General features: G+C 31.2%; 1 protein-coding gene and 1 long non-coding RNA gene across 2 annotated transcripts; both read right to left on the bottom strand.

Moving 5' to 3' along the window:
• Positions 1-2,577: 2,577 nt before the first annotated feature.
• Positions 2,578-9,594, bottom strand: LOC134681704 (uncharacterized). The gene is made up of 3 exons (XR_010100667.1): positions 9,502-9,594; positions 5,845-5,992; positions 2,578-2,849 (listed from the first exon to the last, which is right to left on the bottom strand). It is a non-coding gene; the product is annotated as an uncharacterized LOC134681704 (long non-coding RNA).
• Positions 9,595-10,009: 415 nt separating this feature from the next.
• Positions 10,010-16,245, bottom strand: LOC134680655 (scavenger receptor cysteine-rich domain-containing group B protein-like). Its single transcript, XM_063539784.1, has 4 exons — positions 16,211-16,245; positions 15,796-15,821; positions 14,264-14,402; positions 10,010-10,944 (listed from the first exon to the last, which is right to left on the bottom strand). The coding sequence occupies exons 1-4, from the start codon at positions 16,243-16,245 to the stop codon at positions 10,749-10,751; spliced, it is 396 nt and encodes a 131-aa protein (XP_063395854.1). The 3' UTR covers positions 10,010-10,748.
• Between the last annotated feature and the right edge of the window lie 6,903 nt (positions 16,246-23,148).

The raw sequence follows: 23,148 nt of genomic DNA, 5'->3' as shown, positions 1-23,148 counted from the left end.
TTGATTGAATTAAGCCTTCCAATTGATATTTTATCGTGTGGTTGCTATGTTGTGATGTTATGCTATTGTTTCAGAAAAAGGGAGAAGGTTTGGAACCATTAAAACGTTTAATCTCGCTTCAAAAGTTTGCACCTGTCCTAAGTCAGGAATCGGATGTACAGTTGTTGTCGTTTGTTTATGTAATGTATACGTACAAAAATGTATTTCTCGTTTCTAGTTTTTTTATACAAATTAGATCGTTTGTTTTCCCGTTTGAATGGTTTTACACTAGTAATTTTGGGGCCCTTTATAGCTTTTTGTTCGGTGTAAGCCAATGCTCCGTATTGAAGACCGTATATTGCCGTATAATGGTTTACTTTTATAAATTGATAATTGTATGGAGAGTTGTCTAATTGGCACTCACACTACATCTTCCTATATCTATTAACTAAATTCTAACTACAAAAGAAATTCAGTAATGCCTTGAGGAAATAAAAAAAAAATCATTATATTTCATAGAAATATTGATGTCGTCTGTACGTTAAGGTATATACATTTTCCAACTTATTCGGTACCCTTGAATTATTTGGACTTTTGGGAAAAACTAAAAAAAAAACTAACCAGTGTCTGAGCAGAATGTTCAGGAGCATGTCAGATAATATCTCATCATTTTACTCAAAAACATTGATCCGATGATTCAAAGACCTTGTTGATAATTATTCCATATCAACTTCACAAATAATACACGATAGGTGTGTACATATTCTACATGTAGGTACTGACGTTGTTTGTCATTTTAATAACGTGTTATTATAGTATTCTTTTAATTGACTTCATGGATAATAATTTTACTGTTTTGTTGATTATTTTTGTGGTACTCATTTGAGGTGACGCTTTACTGATACATTCCGGCATGGTTTTATTGTTCTATCATAATTGTTGTATTCTTGTTTTTAATATGCCTTTTATGTATTCTTGTCTTTCGGTTTTGCTAATTAAATGTGCTTTGTTTGTGTGCTTTTTCATGTTTCTTTCCTCCATGTGACGAGGCATTGTACTTACACATCCCGCCACTGTGTTATAGTGTCATGGTCAATGTGTTTTTTTTTATTAATCAATTTGTGATTATAGCGATTAAGATAATAACACAATGTTGACTGCTGTTTCCTCTTTTTTGGCTTTTGTATCTATTGTGTCTGTTTGTTAAGTTCACACATCGTTGTCAATATGATGAAATTGTATAAGACTTTCATACAATTGAGAGGTTAAGCTAGCTAAAACAGCAGATGTTAATCCCCATTTTGACATAAGTACATGTCAGGAATATGACAGTTGTTGTCAATTCTCTTTGTGTGATTGTTGTGTTTGAACTTTTGACTTTGCCAGTTGAATAAGGACTTTCCGTTTTGAATATTCAATGGAGTTCAGTATTTGTGTGACTTTACTTGGCAGAAAAACAGCAATTATTGCAGTCCACTATGTGCCTTTGCTAAGAACACATTTATCATAATGCTTCATTTTCACTCTGTCAACTTTTAGGAAATAATAAAGCCAAATTTCGAACCTGAAACTTTTGACGAAAGTAAAGGATGCAAACTTCCTGCGGAATTGAATGCTGACTTTGATTGTTATGACAAAACAGGCTTGTGTAAGAGACAGGGAACAGTGTGTAAATGGAAAAATGTCGACTGTTAAAAGACACTGCTGAAATAAATTAAATTATAAAACCTATTGATTCTCAATGTAAAAGCTACAGATTCTATGTTAATTTCATGTTGAATGTGTGACTACACGTTGCTTAATAGTTCTGAAAATATATTAACCTGTCACATATTCCAAAACTTCACAGTTAGTATTGTTACTTTTGTATCCATTTACATGTAGTTATGGAGCTGAATATTTAGTCTCATTAACTTACGTGTTCGGTTGATTTGTGAATAACAGATTAACGGCAGATAGGTGGAAGATACTTAAAGGAATATTCAATATATCTTTCCATATTTCTGTGCTTTGCTCTAATCAGAAAAACGACATGAAAAAAGCCAAGCATTACAAATGTTGTTTTTTACAGCAGTAGACATTGACCACGTTTCCAACATTTCCAATACAAAAGTTTGACGTTTTGGTTCTAACTTTCTACTTATTGCAATTAACTGTGTCTTAAAGATGAAAATCAACATCAATATTTTAAATGCAAATAATAAGCAATATATACTGCGACCAGCCTTAGTTTTATCATGTGTAGAGTCAATGTTAATTTCACAGATGACGTTTATAAGTATTTTCCCTTGATGTTGCTGCATTGTTAATTAGAAGTATTTGATTATACTCCCGTTACACACGAGCTCACTCCCAGGTATCGGTGGGGTCCGTTTTTGATTTCTGTTTTGCATTCATTATACACATATATATTAGTTCAAAAGAAATAATTTAAAACTATGTTGCCTCTTTACCCATATTTGAAGGTAAAGTGAACAAATGAAAATAAAATGTTCGACTCTCATAACGTTCTGTAACTATCTATTGACAGGTGTATTGTATGTGATCTTATAAAAATAATAAATTTACAATAATTAACAAATAAGTTTATAATACAGGCATTTCAAGAAATGTTTAGGAGATATTTTTACCTATTCAGATAAAATTTCAAATAAAAAAACATACTCATCATGCATATACTTTTGTAGGACCATATAATAGTGAATACATTTGTACATATCAGTCTAGTTTAAGACAACTTGTGTTTATCCAACCAGCTGTTAAACTAAAATGTTTCATTGGAGAAAAATGCTTTGACCAAATGGACTTCGCTTTTCTATCATTCTGTGTAACTTCTTATCCTTCAGCAAACGACCGTGTCCAAAAAATACCTGTCAAACATATGAAACACTTTAATCCATAGTAAAAAAAAATAGTATAGACTTGCTAGATGTGTAGAAAGTATGCCGATACCAGAACTGTTTAACAAAAAAAATACATAGAAGATAAAAACATCTCCTAAAAGAATCGAGGGCAAAGGGATATTGCACACCAATGTCTAACATCAATCCATGTGTAGGTTAGCATATGAAAGTTATAATTATTTTTATGATGCTATCTTCTATGTAACGTTCCATTTATTATTAAAACGCTATAACGTCATTTTGAACTATAACCTCCAAACTGTTTCAACAAATATCCTTGTTTCTGTGATACATATATTACAACAAAACATGTGCTGTGCTTGCAAAACAATTTTAAAAATTTAACATTTGTCATTTATTTTACAGAATGTTCGGGTTTCATTGTATACTTTGTGTTCTCTGCAGTTTTGTCTTTTTATGTTTTTTTTTTTTTCAATTGATTCAGTGGGGATGTGTAGCAAATCCTTTAATGCCCTTAAAATTTGTTTCTGCATTCATCAATAATTACAGTTTAAATGTACAAAAAAATGCAACAACACGAATAAACAAAACACTTATATTTTAGAACGTTATTGCGATTAAGATTGATTGTAGTTAGAGAAAGAAAAAAAAAGATTTGGTTTCATTATAAATCAGCGTACGTTTATAAATGTTATCAACATTTTCGTGTAGAACGACCTAAAACAGAAAGGAAATAAGTGTACAATTAAAAACGACACTTGTAAATTGTGATTCCTCATTAAAATTCATTAAAAATTACTTATCTAACAGGAAACATTGTGTTCGAGTTGACTCTGAGCAATTGGCAGAACATATACAAAGGAGTATCACAAGGTTCTATTCTTGGTCCTATATTTTTCAATATCTTCATTAATGATATATTTCACTTCAACACACACAGTTCACTTTACAATTACGCTAATGACAGCACATTATCTTATGAAAATAGAGATATAGACACCTTTATCTTCACACTTGAAAAAGACAGTTTGGCTCTGATAGAATGGTTTTCTTCCAATCAAATGAAGGCAAACCCTGAAAAAATGTAAGCTTTGGCAATTGGCAAAATAACAATGGGCAAAAACAATACATTTGATCTAGCAGGTAACAAAATAAAATGTGAAAAAGAGGTCAAACTATTAGGCATCACCATTGACTTTGAACTAAATTTCAACACACATATATCAAACATCTGCAAAAAAGCATCCAGACAACTAAATGTTTTAAAAAGACTTGGCAAATAATTCAGCAAACTTGGAAAACTAACAATATACCACTCCTTCATTATGTCAAACTTTGATTTCTGCTCATTGTCCTGGCATTTCTGCAGCGAGGCCAACACTACAAAAATTGAAAAAAAGAACAAGAAAGAGCACTTCGCTTCGTTTACCAGGATCACAATAGCACATATGAAGACTTACTTTTAAAATCCAAAATACCATCGCTTAAAGTAAGACGCATAAGAACCATGATAATAAAGGTCTTTAGAACAGTCAGTCATGAAAATCTAGTACACCACCATGATCTCATAAATATAAAAAAATAAAATAATAATCTTTCAGATACCAAAATTTAGCTGAAGTACCTGACGTAAGAACAACAAGGTATGGCTTGAAATCTTTCAGATATTCTGCTGCCAAACTATGGAATGAGTTGCCAAACCACTTTAGAACTGAAGCATCTTTTACCCAATTCAAGAGTCTAATAAACTCATGGAATGGCAACTCATGCCATTGCAATGCATGTGCTTAGTTTTTGTCATTTTATTTTACAGCTTGAAACATTAAGTGCTGCTTTTTGTAACTGTTTGTTTAGCTTTCTATAATTTGTGAATGCTGTGCTTAAGTTTTTATGTTCGCTTTTATTGCTTATGCTTATGCATGTGTATAATATATAGTATTCAAATAGTGCAGCCTAAATGTGCATGAAATGCATGTTCTATGTCTTTTATGTTTTAATATTTATATTGTAAAAGACTATTATGTAAATGTATGTATTTGTCGGTTATAAAAGTTCAAAGAGCTTATGTTTATTTGTTATGTAACATGCCGACTATAAATAAAGCTTTGAATTGAATTGAATTGATTCATACTGATTATGTTTTTGTGTCTGAAAATTTGGCTACATAACAACCCGAAAGCAAAGAGCTATTCGGAAATTACTTAAAAAACTCCACGTGTCAATGATGGAAATAAATATCAAAGCTATGAATAAAATCTAAGAATTATTTCAGGATGTGTCCTTATTGTCATATAGAAAAAAACATGTATGCGTTACAAGAACATTTGAGGTAAATTTTTAGAGATACAAAGTAGTGTGAAAATTGTTCCCTTTATATTCTAACTGATAACTAAAACAAAGGTAATCTCAGTCATAAACATTAAACTCATTTTCGACAAAGTATGGACTTTCGTCTCTATTTCTGTTTTTTTTTATATTTTTAAACATGCCTATACTATATATTTTTGAGAAACATGTATTGTTCTTGCTTTACAGTATGGGATAATATTATAGTTTGTAGCCGCCTGATTACTGATAATCGATAATTGTCAAGATACATGTATGTTGTCGCTGGTGGATATTTGTCTCATGTGCAATCATATAACACATCTTTACTTGTATATGAAGTAGGGGCATATGTGTTATTGCCGTTGTCAAATTATTCACAACTGGCCTAGAATTGTAACATTTTATTATTTTTCATGTGAATGGACACTTGGCTAATTTTTGAATGAATATGTTTATCACTCCTCTGTTTTACTGTATTTGTGTTTTTGACCAAACTAATCGTTTACTTTTCGCAACATAACTGTATAAAGAGGGACGAAAGATACCGGAGATACAGTCAAACTTATAGAACGAAAATAAAATGACAACGCCACGGCGCAAAAAATAAAGACAAACAGAAGTATTATAGAACAAAAGACACAACATAAAAAACTAAAGAATAATCAAAACTAACCCCACCCAAAAACTGGGGATGTTCTCAGGTTCTCCGGGAGGTTAAGCAGATTCTTCTCCACATATAGCGTCCGTGCATTTACGGATTGGATATTTCAGCTTTGCCCTTCAAAACCATTGGTTTGAATAGCTTCCTTGTGAGTATCAACCTTCAATAAAAGAAATTGTATTTCTGGTTAGCAGCAAGACATTGCAAAAGTATGTTGCCATTAAAACATTAATACAAATGTCTCTCTACATTAATTACGCATCGATTGATAAAAAAATATATAACATTCGTTATAAAACGAATACGATTGGCTAGTCATAACTGTTTAAAACGGAGCCAAAATGTAGAATTGTAGAATTGAATTAGATTTATGTTTGTCTCTTATAGGTGATATGTTTAAGTTTGTAACCAGGTTTTGATAAGAAATTTCTGTCATCAGATAAGAATGTTTGACATTTTTTTACTATATCCATTTATATTTATAAGTTCACTAGGCAGAACAAAACTTACAGTCAGAATACGAAAACCAGAGGCGTCAGAAAATATAATTTTTTCACGAAAAAAGTGCAAGTGAGTGTCAAATATTGGTACAATGCACTTATATATTCTATTTTTTGCACAACACAGGTTTTATCATAAATGAACCATTTCGATTGCAAGGGCAAAAATATAATGACTATTTCAAAATACCAAAACAAAATTCTGCCGGCTTCAGAGATTATCAGAAAATGTTTTCAAGTGTTACTACTTGTATCAAACCTTTCACTTTCAATGATTTACTGTATATGCTGATAGGATTTTTAATGTGGGATAATATTATATTTTTCCATCCTTCCCATGTTTTGTTTACTTCTGCCATATTGACAACAACTTTAAAACAGCAATAATTGCGTCATTTCTATTTTTTTTCCTTTGTTTCATTTTCGCATAGTGATTTCGAGTCTTAAATCAATATAATTGTCCATTTTTTCACTTTTGGTATATAAAGGCAACAGTGGTCTCTCGTTGTTAAAAAGTAATAAAAGATGTAAGTTTCATTATAATACGATATTCTGATTGGCTAACATGTTATTCCGTAAACAATTGCATCAGACAATAACATTTATCATGCATGATGACACGAGGTCCCACAATAAAGTGCACAGGTGAATTAAATAAAACTGGATAAAACACGTGTTTTAATGTTCCTAGCTAAAAAAATGTAATTATAAGTATTGAATGCTTCTTTTTGAAACTTTATAGGGTTGTAAAAGCGTTGACCGTGCGTACATTTTTAGAATGAAGCGCTTTCGCGCTTCATACAAAATGTATTTCGGTCAACGCTTTTACCACCCAATAAATTTACAAAAAGAAGCATTCAATTCTTAATTAAATCGATTGAAACAAATCAAACATTGGTTACAAACTAAAACCGAGGAAAACACATTAACAGGAACACTGACGTGCAACATAAACAAACGCCAACAAACTTAGAAACGAACTATTTGATAACAAATGCCATATTATAGACATGTTATTTATATTTATATTCGATATCAAGCAATGTCTCAACTAGGACACAAAGGAGATATTTCGTATATAGCAATTGGACAGCAACCGAAAAAACATAAATAACTATCAAACCACAATATCCAAGTATCTTGTCCATTTATAAAACACATCATTGAGACTACCGAAACATAATAATTCTAATACAATGACTTCAATAGGAGGTCAAGTCAACACGTCAACACGACATTTCATGTAAATTATGTGTCTGTTTTGTAACCCACGGTGCTTTGCAGAATGCAATGTTTGAAATTGATAAGTTTTTGTTGGCCTTATTTTCTGTGATATAGGATAGAGTATTATTGTTGAAAAAGAAAACAACACGCAGTCACATGTAACCCATTATTTCAGAATATTTCAAACGTTTTTTAAGAACTCATGAGAGTTCTACTAGATTATGGATACTTCGTAATTAATAGTTGAAATTAGTGTCCAGTTACCACTGGTTACAGTTATGAATAGTGCATAGATGTAGTATAAGAACATATATGTTGTTTCTACATTATATGTAGCAATAAATGAAAATACCTTAGCAAGAAAATAGAATACTCCAAGTTATTTCTTTTGGTTTTAAATCTGTACTTACTAATCATTTTTTTGCAAATTGAATACTACAAAATCTACAATGTTGTTGTCCACCAGTTGAACAAAATAATTAACCACAATAAAAGTGTTCTTAGTGAAAGTAACCTCATATAGTATGCAGGATGACTGTTTTTCGACATTTCCATTGGTCAATTTGTCAGGACATTGTTTACCATTTTGTATTTGTGAAATTACTATACAAATTCCAGACATTATATTCTACTGTTATGTTATAGATAAAGCATATTTTAAGGTTTTTCTTGTCGTAGAACACACCGAGGGATGTCAGGATTGATCAAATGCTTTGAACAATCCTGACACCCCGAGGTGTGTTCAACGACAAGAAAAACCTTAAAATATGCATTATCTGACTTATATACCGTCAAAAAATATTAATTTTATAAAGATTTGTGAAATTTAGTATCCTTTTTTACCGACAACACTAAAGTGGGATATTCCTTTCTAATGCGTTCAGGTTTTAATACGCCCTGCGGCTCATTTAAAATGTAAAATAAAACTCACTAAATAATTTAGATATAAACCTTTTAAAAATTGTTATCCATACACAATAAAAATATTACTGTAACTGCATGAAGTAAGACACAAATGTTTTGTTACCATCCGATAACGGTGTATGACAAATACAAGAGACATTGTTAGTAATTCATTGTCCCACTCAGCTTATGGAAAAGGGGAGGGCTATGTTTTTTCGTTTTGATATGTTATTTCAATCGCGGAAAAGTTGTTATTTATTTAACCATTTTACTTGAATCGAATGAAAAATTCAGAAAGATTGTCTTTCGAATAGCAATACATTTTATTAAAAGATAATCAGGATAAAATCATATACCCTCCGCACCCGACCCTTTCGTGAGTTACGTTAATGCTTTTCATTAGAATATAAGATTATTTTATTATTTGATCATTTAATAGAGTAAAAGTTATACATAAATTTAAAAAAAATTACGAACTGACACGAAGACGAATATAAATACATGTAGGTCACAGTATGATTTCCTAATCAGTGTGTATCGTTCTGAACATGCATGAAATATTTGCCAATGGACGCTAAGCAATCAACCTATTCAGTTTGACTCAACAAGATTTTCAAAATCTTACACACGAATATGTTAAATCTGGATTTATTTTATGAAAGTCTACATTAAAATTCACCTGACCTATATGATAATGTTTCTTTATCATAGTGATAAATCAACAAAACTTCACGGTATTTGTTTCTAAAATTAAATTGCGGGTCTACAATGAAGGTTTCTTTTACATCTATCATCGGTTGAACTTTAGAAAATAAATTTCCAAATCCGCAACAAAAAACTGTTAGACGAATAAAATTTTGAAGTAAATCATAGATTGCATGTTAATCAAGGAAAATAATGACCTTACACAGGTCATTATTTTATGCCTTGGAGCATATACCATTGAAACATGGTATCGTCCGGGTTGATTCTGAAAAAGAATGACCTGACGTTCTGAAAGACAATAACTCCATATAGGTATATAAGTTTAACGAATATTTACATGTATATCTAACTTCCCCAGCATTTTGGTGTTAGTCGATATTTGTTTGCCATCCGAATTGTTGCATCAAAGGATTTTCGCCAACAATATGAAAACATATATATATATATATATATAGAGAGAAATGACATGTAAAAGTAAGGTTTGCAAATAGAAGAAGGAAAATGAAACGTAATCATGTAAAATTAATGTATAATGCCTGTAAGGAAAAAAAAGAAAATCATTAAGTGCAATTGTAACTATTCAATTGAAATTGTGTAAACAGAACATGTGCATATAAATTGATTGAATTATCAATATTCTAGATATTATTATTGAAATTTAAACAAATTATGACTAACGCAATGTAATTTCAAGAATGGAAATAAACTGTAGATTAGTAAACAAATTAAAAATTAAAAATTTCAAAACCAATAAGTTAAATAAAACATTGAAAGCATGCACATTTTTATTAATGTATAGCCATTCTAATTAAGCGAAAGCATAAGTATAATTATTCTCTATGTATATCTAAATCATTTGCAATATTGTGATACATTAAACTAGTTAATAATATTAAATTTAAGCATGTATAACATAAGATATTTTGCTATATTCTTGGTATAGCTTTTGTGTCTTTATCTTAAACATGGTCAGCTGAAGGACGACTCCGGGTGCGGGAATTTCTCGCTACATTGAAGACCTGTTGGTGACCTTCTGCAGTTGTTTTTTTTATTTGGTCGGGTTGTTGTCTCTTTGACACATTCCCCATTTCCATTCTCAATTTTATCAACAAGTTATAAAACATGTGAGATGAATCTAAAAGGTTTTGGTCAGTTGTAAAACTAAAAGATTTCTTGTATGTATCGATTGGAAAATTCAATTGTGACAACTCTCCACCAAAAAATTAAACATTGAAAGGATTGTTAGCAAATATAGGCATTTATATGGTCTTTGACAATGAAGTAAATCCATATCGTATAGTTCTCCAAAAAGGACATCAGCAGGAAAAATGTAAAACAACTCAACTGAGTAACTTAATGACCTAACTTATGACTTATGAGGTATATGTTTATACTTTAACTGGCTAGAGAAAAGTACTACATATATATTATAGCAATACCGGTTCATAAATATATTTTCATGTTTGATATCATTTTGGTCTGGTGTGTATAAATATTAACTACAATAACTATCAAGTCACTTATTGTTTTGTTGTTTTCTTTCTTTTCATTATAAACGATGAAGTAATTTCCAAAGAGAACACACTATTTCCACATACCACAAATGTCTTTAAAACCCAAACAATATACTCCAACATCTTCATGATGACCACAGTTATGAACTCCCCATGATAAATGCTGGCATTCCGTTATGCGGTTTTCAGTGCCATTGCAATGGACGTTGTCCAGCCAAATCGTGCCATTTCCATCACTTACAGTGCTGCCTAAGGAAAATCCTGTCCTGTATACCGATGTTTGTAAATAAAGATAAAGGAGCTGATTTGTTTCGTTTACTGTGTGCAGCTGTTTTTCAATGTCGCTACAGTTTATATTGATGTGAACGTAAATTTACGTTATTTTTGCTATTAATTCATAATTTAACATGTTTACATTTATTATATGACGACATAATTACATGACGATCGGTAAATAAAATAAATAGGAAAGTACCTTATCAAATTGAAAAATCAAAAACTCGAACACACCAAACAAATGATAACACCTGTCATATTTCTTACATGCTCCAGTCATATATGTGTGTGTAGACTGAAAAAAGGTTGATATAACCGGGTTTATTGCTAGTAAATCCTCTCACCTGCATAACAGTCGCATTAAACGATGTGTGCACTTACAAAAAGACTTATACTGCAATCAGCTATTTTACTATACAGATAAAGCTATACGTATAAACGTTAGATTGATACGTCAATGACCCCAACTAACCTATAAGCTCCGCCTCCTTATTGTATTTCATCAACAACGTCACGTCACGTCCATGACAACATAAAGTAACAATGGTTAAACTTTTGTGAATTTATACTTTTATGTCTTCAAATTGGTTTTTTATATACCATGATTATCAAATGTTATTAATTAAGTTCATTTTCCCTTTCTAATTCCTCAATATGTCAATCGACCCAAAATTAATCATATTGTTTTTCTGTTTATCTCGGAGGCAAAGACCCTCAAACATTGGCCTTACTGTGTTGTTGGTTGGACGACGAGGACATGCACGTCATATTTTGGCATGACATTTATCGATAAAAGGTAAACACGATTTCTGTCTTACAAATGGTATCAAATGTATCATTTTTAGAAAAGCGACATTGATTATTGAGGCGTATGCATACCTTTTGAACGAGTTTTGTATCTAGTATTTTTCCAATTTTTTAGTTTCATTTTGTTTTCTTCAATTTTTTTGGTTCAATTTGTTTCTAACACAGACTAACGTCACGAATATGAACCAGCACTTGCATACCTTATCGACGATGTATTTTTGTCCTATTTGGTTATAATGAAATTCCAAAATCTTTTTTAATATATAAATATGTATATATATTAACGGAAAACGCAAATGGTGCTGTAAAAATTATGATTTTATTTGTTTTTGGTGTTCAAATGCCCCTTTTCAGCACCGCATTTAGACTATGTCGCGGGCGGCTATTTTTTATTGGCAGAGGAAGCAAAAGTGCCTGGAGAAAACCACCGACCTTTGAAAGGATTACTGACAACCTTAGTCAATTAAGTTTGGAGTCGAGTGCACCATCACGAGCGGGGTTTGATCTCACAACTTCAGTGTTGACTGGCTAGTGATTACAGTAATTCTACTTCGACAACTCAGCAACTGAGGCCCACGTAAAGTTGCTGTAATTTCACTCTGATTTCTTACAAATGATACTTGAGATTTTCTCAAACTAAATTTTATAAAAACGAAGGCGTACTTCATTTAAAGATGTTCGCTAGTCATGTTTTGATTTTTGTCAGATTTTCAAAATCCCTTGTTTTATCAATTTGAATGTCTTAAAACAAAATGCCCATTAACACCGATTTTTCTTTTTATAAATCGTGTCCTGTTATGATTATAAGACATCTGTAAAAGTTTTTTTATTTTACTAGTTTTTAGTGAAAAAAAAAAATCAATGATAAAGCTATGGAAAATCAAGAGAGAAAATTTTGTCGCCGACACTTCAATGGCTAATATCTCAGAGTTGCAATCTTCCTTAAACAAGTTAAGGTCGTTAACTATTCACTTTAGATACTAAGTATTGTCAATAAATTCATATCGGGTGAGGCGATTGATCCGATAAATTCCGTATTAGGACAATTGAACACTGTGTAACGAATTTATCCTGATTTTGTTATATTACATATTATTATATTTAAATGCAATATAATGACAACGTCATCAAACAAATATATTTTAGATATTTAACCTAAAACTGTGAAAAATTAAAATATTAGGACTATGAAGCAACTCATTTTTAAAAAAAAATTATTAGGTCAATGGTAGAAGGGAGATAATCCCAATTGACGTCATAAATAAGGGAGATAATTCCTATTGACGTAATAAAAAGTTGTACTGAAATTTATTAGGACAATATCAGCCAATCAAATTGCAAGAAATTACTCTAAATCGGGATAAATTTATTTCCGGTGTTTTACTTAATTGTTTTGGAGATTTATATTAAACGTTTTTTATGAAATACAATTTCCTGTTATTTGTTACAATCTTTATAATTTATCAAATTCCAAACTAAAGACGAAAGTCAATGTTTTTTGTGACTTACCACCAATATTACATATTTCACAGAACGACAGTCAAATGATGCAAACTGATTTGAATATATATAAAAAGATGTGGTATGAGTGCAAATGAGACAACTCTGCATTCAAGTAACAATTTATAAAAGTAAACCATAATATGTCAAGGTACGGTCATCAACACGGAACCTTGGCTGCACCGAACAACAAGCTGTAAAGGGCTCCAAAAAATTATTAGTGCAAAACCATTCAAACGGGGAAAAACGATCTTATTTATATAAAAACGAGAAACAAGAAACACGTCGGAATTACATAAACAGATGCCAACCACGTGCACTGTACATAGTTATCAAAGGTACCAGAATTATAATTTAGTACGCCAGCCGCGCGTTTCGTCTACATAAGTAAGCCTGTTGTAAGTCATATTCATGACTTACAACAGGCTTATAAGAACATTGTTATCAAAAGTCAGTTGTGTGAATCTGAAAAGAATGTTCATTTGGTGCAGTACAATTGTAATCGCTTTTGTGATTTAAAATTAATTAAAACAATATAGGCAACACTTATAGATTTCTTTTAGTAATATGAAATTTTCCTTGGTTATGATTACCTCGACAGCAATTACCGTAATTGTGAGGATTTATGTCTATAATAACATGATTGAGCTACTTATGTCAGAATATGTAGCAAAATACAACGCACGATGTTTGCGAGGTGTTAACATGGTTTTAAAAACCTATGAACAACTACAACAGTAGAACATTCTCTTGTTCTAGTTTCATTTTGTTAAGTTGATTTCACTGTTATATCTGAGTTGCCAGTTATTGTTTTACCATAATTTTTTGTGTTTGAGTACATATTTATCAAAGGTACTAGGATTTTAATTTAGTACGCCAGGCGCGCGTTTCGTCTACATAAGACTCATCAGTGACGCTTAAATCAAAACATTTATAAAGCCAAACATATACGATATTTGATATACAACCAGTTCATGTACTAAATAACTTTATATTTTTAACCTGAAGCCAAGTTGTCGACAAACTACAAATGCAGCAGCCCAATCAAACAAATCGTCACAGACAGTTCCCCATGTACCGTTGTAATAAATCTCTAATCGTCCTTCGGCTGAACTAGTCCCATTAACTAGACGTATTCTGCCTATAAAAGACGTGCATGGAAATAAATATCACTTAAACATGTTAAAGGGTTTTAAAAAAACAACAACACATGTATTAAAGAAATAAAGCATTATCAAATCGTTTTATCAAACTTTTAAACCATTGATGAAATCCTCTGGATCTGATTAAACAAACGAGATTTTATAAAGATTGAAAAGAATACTTGAGATATGATAACAGATAGATAACTTCTTAGTTAAATAATTGTTTTAAGTTATATTTTGTTTGCTCATAAAAAATAATGAACTTGATACCGTTGCTAAAGAATTTTTAACTTGTTGTAATTCAAGTTATAGCCTTGAAAAACACATGATCATTTAGGCAGGAATGTGACAGTTTTGTTCTATTCGTTCCGTTGGTTGATTCTGTCAGGCTTTATTAGATTCGCTTTACATTACTATATTTACATATGATTATTAAATATCTTAGTAAAAAGTAAAAACACAAAAATACGTCCAATCGCGTCAAAGAGTAAAAATGTCAAAAATAGGGGTACAGCAGTCAATATTGTGTTACCATCTTATTCACTGTAAAACGACAAAAGGAACGAAGAAGAGCAAAAAGGCATACAACAAATTTAACATACTGATTTTGTTTATCTTATACGACGATTTATGTATGTAAAGTCTACCCGTGAAAGTGTTATTAAACACTGCCACATACAAATTCAATGCTAGGTCAATGTCAGAATAATATAAACTGTTCTGTATGAGTCTGAGAAACACGCCCTCCTCAGTTTGATGCCATATACAAACATTCCGGGTAACAAACTAAAGCTGATGGTAACACATCAAAAAATAAGACTTCTATTAGAGGTGACGACTGTAAAAAAATCAATATCTGGATAAACTAACGCATGATGTCTCGCATAAATTTTACATTGATAATAGCACATTGGATAATCTGAGTCAACCAAATATACCTATGCTTTTCAAGTTACTGCATCATATCAACTTACAGGAGAACCGAGCGTCACACATTGATTTACGCAATTCAAATCTCAATTCGCTTCTGTATTCATATAATATCTATAAAAAAAGTTATGCTGAAAGTAGTTGTGTTTATTTCTAAACATAGCAACATAGCTATGTTTTGTAAAATATTAATTTCATCGTGGAAAACGTTCTTCACAATCAGGGGTTCATTAAGGGATGAAAATAAGTTTGTCAATAGTTTTACGATTTAAAAAGCTATCAATGTATTAGTTTAAGTTGCAGTATAAAAACAATAAAATGTCAATGTCATATAAATATCATTAGTTTTGGTACCCCGCTCAAAACTGTGGAAGGGGTCGGTAGAACTTGCCTTTCCCTAGTTTTTCAGACAAATGTTTATATTTTTCTTTCAATGACATACTTTTTGAAAGTACTTACCTGTTGAAGTGCTGGCAACATCAGTCCTATAATATTTAGTAACGGGTTTAATATTTATTGTTAACAATTTTATTTGGATAATAAATTTTTATTGAATAACAAACCTAAAATTCTGAATTATGTTTTTTCAAAATTTGTTGAACCTTTAGGACAATTTTAACATCTTTCGTCATGACCCAGGTATTTTTATATTTTATTTTACTTGATTTTGTTTATGACAATTGCTTTACAACATACATTGTAAACATCAGGTATAATTCTTCATTATTTAAAATTACATTCAACCGGGACATTATTATACTGTGAAAGTAATAAAAAAAAATCAAGTATGCCTTTATTAAAAATTCAGTATTAAATCATTGGGAATAGATATTTAACCCGTGAGAAAATATGTTTCTGCAACTTCACAACGTACAGTATAAATGTCGCCAATAATAAGAAGAACCACATGGTGCTGAAAAAGAAAAAGATATCACATTTTATTGACATCGTCATATTCATAAAAAGTAAAATTGCAAAAAAAACCTGATCTCCAAGAAAACTTCAAAACGGGAATCCCTGCATGGCAAAATAAAAGTTCCAACACGTAAAAAGAAAGGAAATCAACTGCCATGCATTCCCTTCGGTAAAATTGATAAAAGTTTGATAGCCTAACCTCTCACTTTCTAACAGTTTCGAAGAACACCATATTATTGACAACAATGTGTGGACAAAACAAACAGATAATAAAAGTAAAATTGGCAAAAATTGGGTTACAGCAGTCAATTTTTTTTTTATAATTTTTATCACTAAAACACTTCATTTTTTCAACAAATTAAAGCAAAATGGCATATATACACTAAATGTTACAAATGAAATAAGTCATTTTCAGTTACATGTACCTGCAGCAGGCGATCCGTTCCACATTAGAAAATATGCTCTCCATCAATGTATTTATATTCAATCATAAATTCTCCGAAAAGATATTTCTATTCAAAACATGCTTTAAATAGTAATTGAAAGGTTTTAAATAATAGTCGCAATAGGTTTTCTCTCCAGTTCTGTAAACCTTTTCAAAATAATTTTATGGCCCATACAAACGGTTTGCACACATTAAGACCCTCGATTCAAGAATCGACTAAGCTACTAATCATGGTATACATATTTGATTATTAATTCCCATCGAGATATCTATATTAAAAACATGCTTTATCTATGGACTAGACCAGTCTGTATCATGCTACATTATAAGACAATCGTTGCTAACCCATGATATAGTGGGTTGAGGAGGGGGTAACCATAAGTCCCATTCAAATGCATTGATGGTTCAACCCCTGCCTTAAAAGATGCAACTGGGTGGACACGATTCTGAAATCGAAGACTGGTAATGACGATTTAAGAAAAAGAAAATGCAAATAATACCCATGGAAAATAAAAAAAATAGTGGTGTAATGTATTTTAAAATACCGAACCACCTATTGTCAAGTCATGTTTGAGTTTAGCATCGCATTTCAATGTTTTACAGAAATGACTTCATTTAAAAAAAATGTAAGTTTTGTCAATCGACCATTACATGATGGTTTTAAAGACAAAATTACAGAAGACTGTAATACATTTTGTTGAAACACATAATTATTAAGATATCATTATCGTTGATAAAACGCATTCGATGGTATTTTATTCTTCATTCTACAACTCAAGGATTGTATTTTAATTGTTATTGATCGACATTAACAAATATGTAAATGTGTAAATGTGTAATAAAATCAACGGTACCAATTTTGTTGCACCAGATGCGCATTTCGACAATACATGTCTCTTCAGTGATGCTCGTGGCCAAAATATTTGAAAACCAAAGTTTATATAAAAGATGAAGAGCTATAATCCAAAAGGTCCAAAAAGTATAGCCAAATTCGTAAAAGGAATCAGAGCTTTGCATGAGGGAGATACATTCCTTAATTTATAATAATTCCTAATATTTTGTAACAGCAAATTTCAATAACACAAAAAATCCGTATTTTCATGCCAGTACCGAAGTACTGGCTACTGGGCTGGTGATACCCTCGGGGACTAATAGTCCACCAGCAGAGGCATCGACCCAGTGGTAGTAATAAAATCAACGGTACCAATTTTGTTGCACCAGATGCGCATTTCGACAATACATGTCTCTTCAGTGATGCTCGTGGCCAAAATATTTGAAAACCAAAGTTTATATAAAAGATGAAGAGCTATAATCCAAAAGGTCCAAAAAGTATAGCCAAATTCGTAAAAGGAATCAGAGCTTTGCATGAGGGAGATACATTTCTTAATTTATAATAATTCCTAATATTTTGTAACAGTAAATTTCAATAACACAAAAAATCCGTATTTTCATGCCAGTACCGAAGTACTGGCTACTGGGCTGGTGATACCCTCGGGGACTAATAGTCCACCAGCAGAGGCATCGACCCAGTAGTAGTAATAAAATCATAAGATATAGGTATGACCAAAAAGTTATTATGCCATAATTCAGCATTAATGTGTTGACTTGAGTTATCATTGATATGTTCATAATTATAAATTAAGTATGCCAGGCATACATACACAGTTATAATCAGAATTGGCAAAATCCTTCTATGAAAATAACTATTACATTCAGTTAATGGTTTTATCCCACAATCAAGGCACGACAGTTTGACCCAGAATTTTCATATTGAAACTATATGACTGTTATGAATTGTTTCATAAGAAAGCTTTGAAAACATAGTTAACTTTATTTTACTTAAAAACAACGATTTATTACATTTTGATTTTTGTTTGTAATTGAAGAAAAATCTAGCTATACAACATTTTATCCACTAACAATTGGACTTCACATCAGTTGTTGACACAATATACTGTATGTAAGCCTATAGAGCAGTCAATGACAAGACTGCAACCTTTATAGCTGACTATACGATATGGGCTTTGTTGATTGTTGAAGGCCGTACAAGGACATATAGCTGTTAATTTCTGTTTCATTTGATCTCTTGACGAGAGTTGTTTTTTCGGCAATCATATCATATCTTCATTTTTAGATTGAATGGTAAGAAACAAATCTATTTGATATATAATTATAGATGCAGATCGATGATTGTGAAAAAAGTGGTTGGGGACACCAATGTAAGTTAAGAACTCTTTTATAACTATAAGTATTAATTATCTATGTAGCTAAACAGCAGCTTGTCCCCCGAACACATCGGCATCTGCCTTCATAAAAGAAATATTGTGCTGTTCAAACTAAAAGATGACCGCTTTATATATATGAAGTGAAATAACAAACAAAACAAACACACTACTAGGGAAATTCAAATTAAAAAGGCAATCTTCAAATGTGAAAATCAAATGCTGAAACAGTAAACGGATGTACAACAATGACTCGGTACATGCATTTTGTTTAATGAAAATGGTGGATTAAACCTGTTTTCAATGCTAGATAGACATTTCACTTGTATGACAGTCGCATAAAACTCCATTATATTGACAAAAATGTGTGAACAAAACAAAAAGAAATAATATGTAAACATGTCAAAAACAGAGATAAATCAGTCAGCATGACGTTATAATCTTACTAACAATCAAAACAACGAAGATGTTCATAAGTTAAATTGTGGTAATACATAATAACTAAATTGGAAAGAACATTAGTTTATTATGAATTAGAAACGGTTTATACACAATTCTCCCAATATTCTGTAGAGTCAATTTAATAGCATTAAGATTTTAATAAAAGTCATTTTGAATTATTTGCGTCGGAACTGTTTACAAAACACTACAATCACAACAATACTGAGTTCTTTGGAAAATTCAAAACGGAATGTACCCAATCAAATGGCAAACTCAAAAGCTCAAATACAACCTATAACAACTGTCATATTCCTGAGTTGATGTTGGTATTATCTTATGTAGAAAATGGTGGATTTTACTTTGTTTTATAGCTAGCTAAACCTATCACTTCCAAATATTAACATTTGATTTGTTTTCAGTTGGCAAGTTAATTCGTTTTGAGGAATGGTTTGTTGTGAAAACTTATTGAACCTTCATGTACTGAATTGATGAACATTAACTTAATCTTTGATCTGTAGATTTTCATAATTAAAACTTTTATCATAATAATCATAATGTATCGCGTTAAACGCATATAGATGTATACAATGACTTTTTATAAGCTACTAAATATTCACGGTTACGCTTTCCATAATATGTCTTGTTGAGTCATTCATCATAAATTTAAGTTTAAAAATAATTCGCTTAAGGTTTCATTGACAAGTTTTATCTACATTCCATAACAACAACTTCAAATTACATTTTCTGAAAAGATAAAAGAACTGTTTGTTGTGTATTATATTTAATTGATCTGATATTTGTATTTGAATACACATTATATTACTTATCGTCAATACAATAAAATAATTTTGTAGTGGAATATTATTGCGTTTCTCACTTATAAAGAAATCGCAGTAAATGCAGATTTTCATTATGTTGATATGTTAAACGACTCAATATATTGTATTTATAAAATATATGACACAACATGACTGTTGTGTTCCAGTCTACACTGGATGAATAAACAGAAGCCTATTATATGCGAAATATGGATCCATACATCAATCAACACTGAGTATTTATCTGAATCACTGTAAAAGGATACAAGAACAATTTGGGGGGAAAAGATAAGTTCACAAAAATGTTAGAAAATTATTTTAACAAAATATTAAATATGATCACGTCCAGTATAACACAACGCGGTATATGTTTATACACATATCATTAATAAAGTTCTTATTCATGTCATGGGTATATTTAAAGGCACACATATAAACAAACTATTTATATTAAATACAAGATTGTTTAATTCCTAAACGGAAACATTGTTCAACAAAATTTTACAGCCTGTATCAGCTATAGTATAATTTTCTAAGTGAAGTTTTGTTTTTGGACTTCGTTTTGTTACATGATTGTTATAATACTTGTGACGAATATTATTCAGGCTCCTAATGCGGTTGGGAACAAATTATAATATTTTACTTCAATAAGTATAAACAAAATTGCAAAATTTACTAGCATATACAAAAACCAAAGAATATTTTATCAATTAAAAATTTAGAACGTACTTACAGTTAGACTGCTCTTCACACTTTGACACCAGGAAACTTTATTCTTTGGTTGGTTATCTGATCGTCTTTGTGAAAATTTTGTAAAGAGAGCATAAACAATTACGTAAAAAAATACAAATTATTTAAATAGTGTATTTACGTTTCTCTAACATTTTATATTTGTGTAAACAGGTAAATTGCTTCCTGTTGGTAAAACATGGTTGCTATTTTAAACGGATACATGAGTTTCAAAAGTATTTCTGTGAACAACTCTACTTTTTTTCTTAAACATACTTCAAAACCAAAATGTATACTCTGTCATACTTGATATAAGCTAAGAGACACATTTCTGATTTTGTACGCTACGGTGACCATGTTATCGCATAATATGATTTTTTACAAGCTTATTCAAACACTATTAACTGTTCCACAATAAGATTTGAATGGCGGCCATGGACAGACGTAGGTTTATTGATCCCACAAGTTTGTGCAAGTGTTTGCATTTAAGGAGATGATTTAACTCTGCATAAGTAACATACAAAGATGACAGAAGAGATAAAAAAAAAACCTTAGAAATAGGGGTTACAGAAGGGATTCGTATGGCAAATTGGAATGACATTATTCTCGTAGGAAAACAATAAAGATCAAGAAATTAGAAGAAAGACGAGGTGAACAACACATAATAGAATTGTTGATAAAAGGCAAAGTAAGAATATCACTTAACTAATTAACAGACGTTGTAGCTGTGCACCACATTCCCGGAAAACAAGACCGGTAATCGTTAAATTTCTGCATATGGAAAATAAAATAGCTATTCTGAAGAAACGAAAAGACATAAAAATCATTCATACTTTTGAAACGAGAAGATCTCAACATTTGTGTGTCCCTTTTCCTTTGTCTACAATAAATTAATCATCATGCCCCTGTGTCCTTTATGTAACACGCATAGTCGCATTTGTCATCCATTCTTAGCATTAATCAGTTTGGATTTTTTTTGGGAGAAAAACGAGTCCGGATATTGTTTGTGAACAGACGGCTTTTTAAGTCATTAAATCGCACATTCGACAGGACAATTTTTTGTCATGATTTTTCTGTATACTATGATGATACATATACTTTAAAAAAAAATATGTATTTCTTTTTACTATCAATTCCAAGTTTACTATCCACGGTGGTCGCTGATATATATTATCTAAAGAGTTTCTATATATCAGTTGCTGCCATGGATGGTAGACTTAAGAATTGATCATAGTAAAAAGCAAATACTTTATTTTTTGTATATGAATGTTAAAGGTAAAAGTATTAAAACATTTGATTTTTCTACTTTTTCCATGTATTCCACATTCTTGACTGAAGGACAAATTGAAAGAGTTGGTATTGTTTTGTTTCATAAAAAAATAATGGCCAACGTAGATACAGGTATCTTGTCTTAAGTTATCTTATCTTATCTTTGTTATCTTAGAGAGGGACAAATCCTACTTTGTAAAGGATCACTCTGATTCAAACAAAAACTCTTTGAAACTGATATTATCAAGATGTTTGATTTCTTGATTGGCAACATATTTGTTACGTTTGGAGGACGTGTTTTTATATAAGACTGTCGGCATTCCCATGGGAACAAACTTTGCCCCCTACTTACCGACTTGTTTCTTTATTATTATGAGGCTGACTTCATGCATGGACCTCTAAGGAAGAAAGATACATTGAGATAAGAAGTAAGCGATATCCATAAAGTCTACTTTCGGCTATATAGATGATGTTCTGTCACTGAATAATTCAAAATTTGGTGACCATGTAGAACGCATCTATCCCATCGAACTTACGATAAAGGATACTACAGGTACAGTTGAGTAGGCCTCATATCTTGACTTGCATCTAGACATTGACGGTCGGTTGAAAACAACAGGGTTGATTTCAGCTTTCCGATTGTGCACTTTCCATTTCTAAGTAGCAACATTCCAACAGGACCTGCATGCGGGGTATATATCTCCTAATTGATACAGTATTCCCGTGCTTGCATTTCCTATCATGATTTTCTCGATAGAGGGTTGCTGCTCACAAGGAAGCTGCTTAACCAAGCTTTCCAAATTGTTAATTTTAATTCATTTCTTCGTAAATGCTACGGACGCCATCACCAGTTGGTTGGCCGTTATGAAATAAATGTTTCACAATGATGTCGGATATGTTCCTTACGTCGTAACAACAATCCTCTTCCCTTTCATGAATGTGACCTACCGAATAACACTATTGTCCAGATTTG

This window comes from Mytilus trossulus, chromosome 8, assembly GCF_036588685.1.
Source record: "Mytilus trossulus isolate FHL-02 chromosome 8, PNRI_Mtr1.1.1.hap1, whole genome shotgun sequence".
In the NCBI taxonomy this organism is placed as follows: domain Eukaryota; kingdom Metazoa; phylum Mollusca; class Bivalvia; order Mytilida; family Mytilidae; genus Mytilus; species Mytilus trossulus.
The sequence above is the reverse complement of the archived record's forward strand: the minus strand, read 5'-3'. Positions and strand labels throughout refer to the sequence as shown.

What these genes read in the sequence shown, in the direction of transcription:
- LOC134680655 (XM_063539784.1), bottom strand. Translation starts at nt 16,245, where the DNA reads ATGTGGTTCTTCTTATTATTGGCGACATTTATACT. An exon ending in TTATTGGCGACATTTATACT is followed by an intron (nt 15,822 to 16,210) that starts GTACGTTGTGAA and finishes TAAATATTATAG; the next exon opens with GACTGATGTTGCCAGCACTT. An exon ending in TGTCGACAACTTGGCTTCAG is followed by an intron (nt 10,945 to 14,263) that starts GTTAAAAATATA and finishes ATCGGTATACAG; the next exon opens with GACAGGATTTTCCTTAGGCA.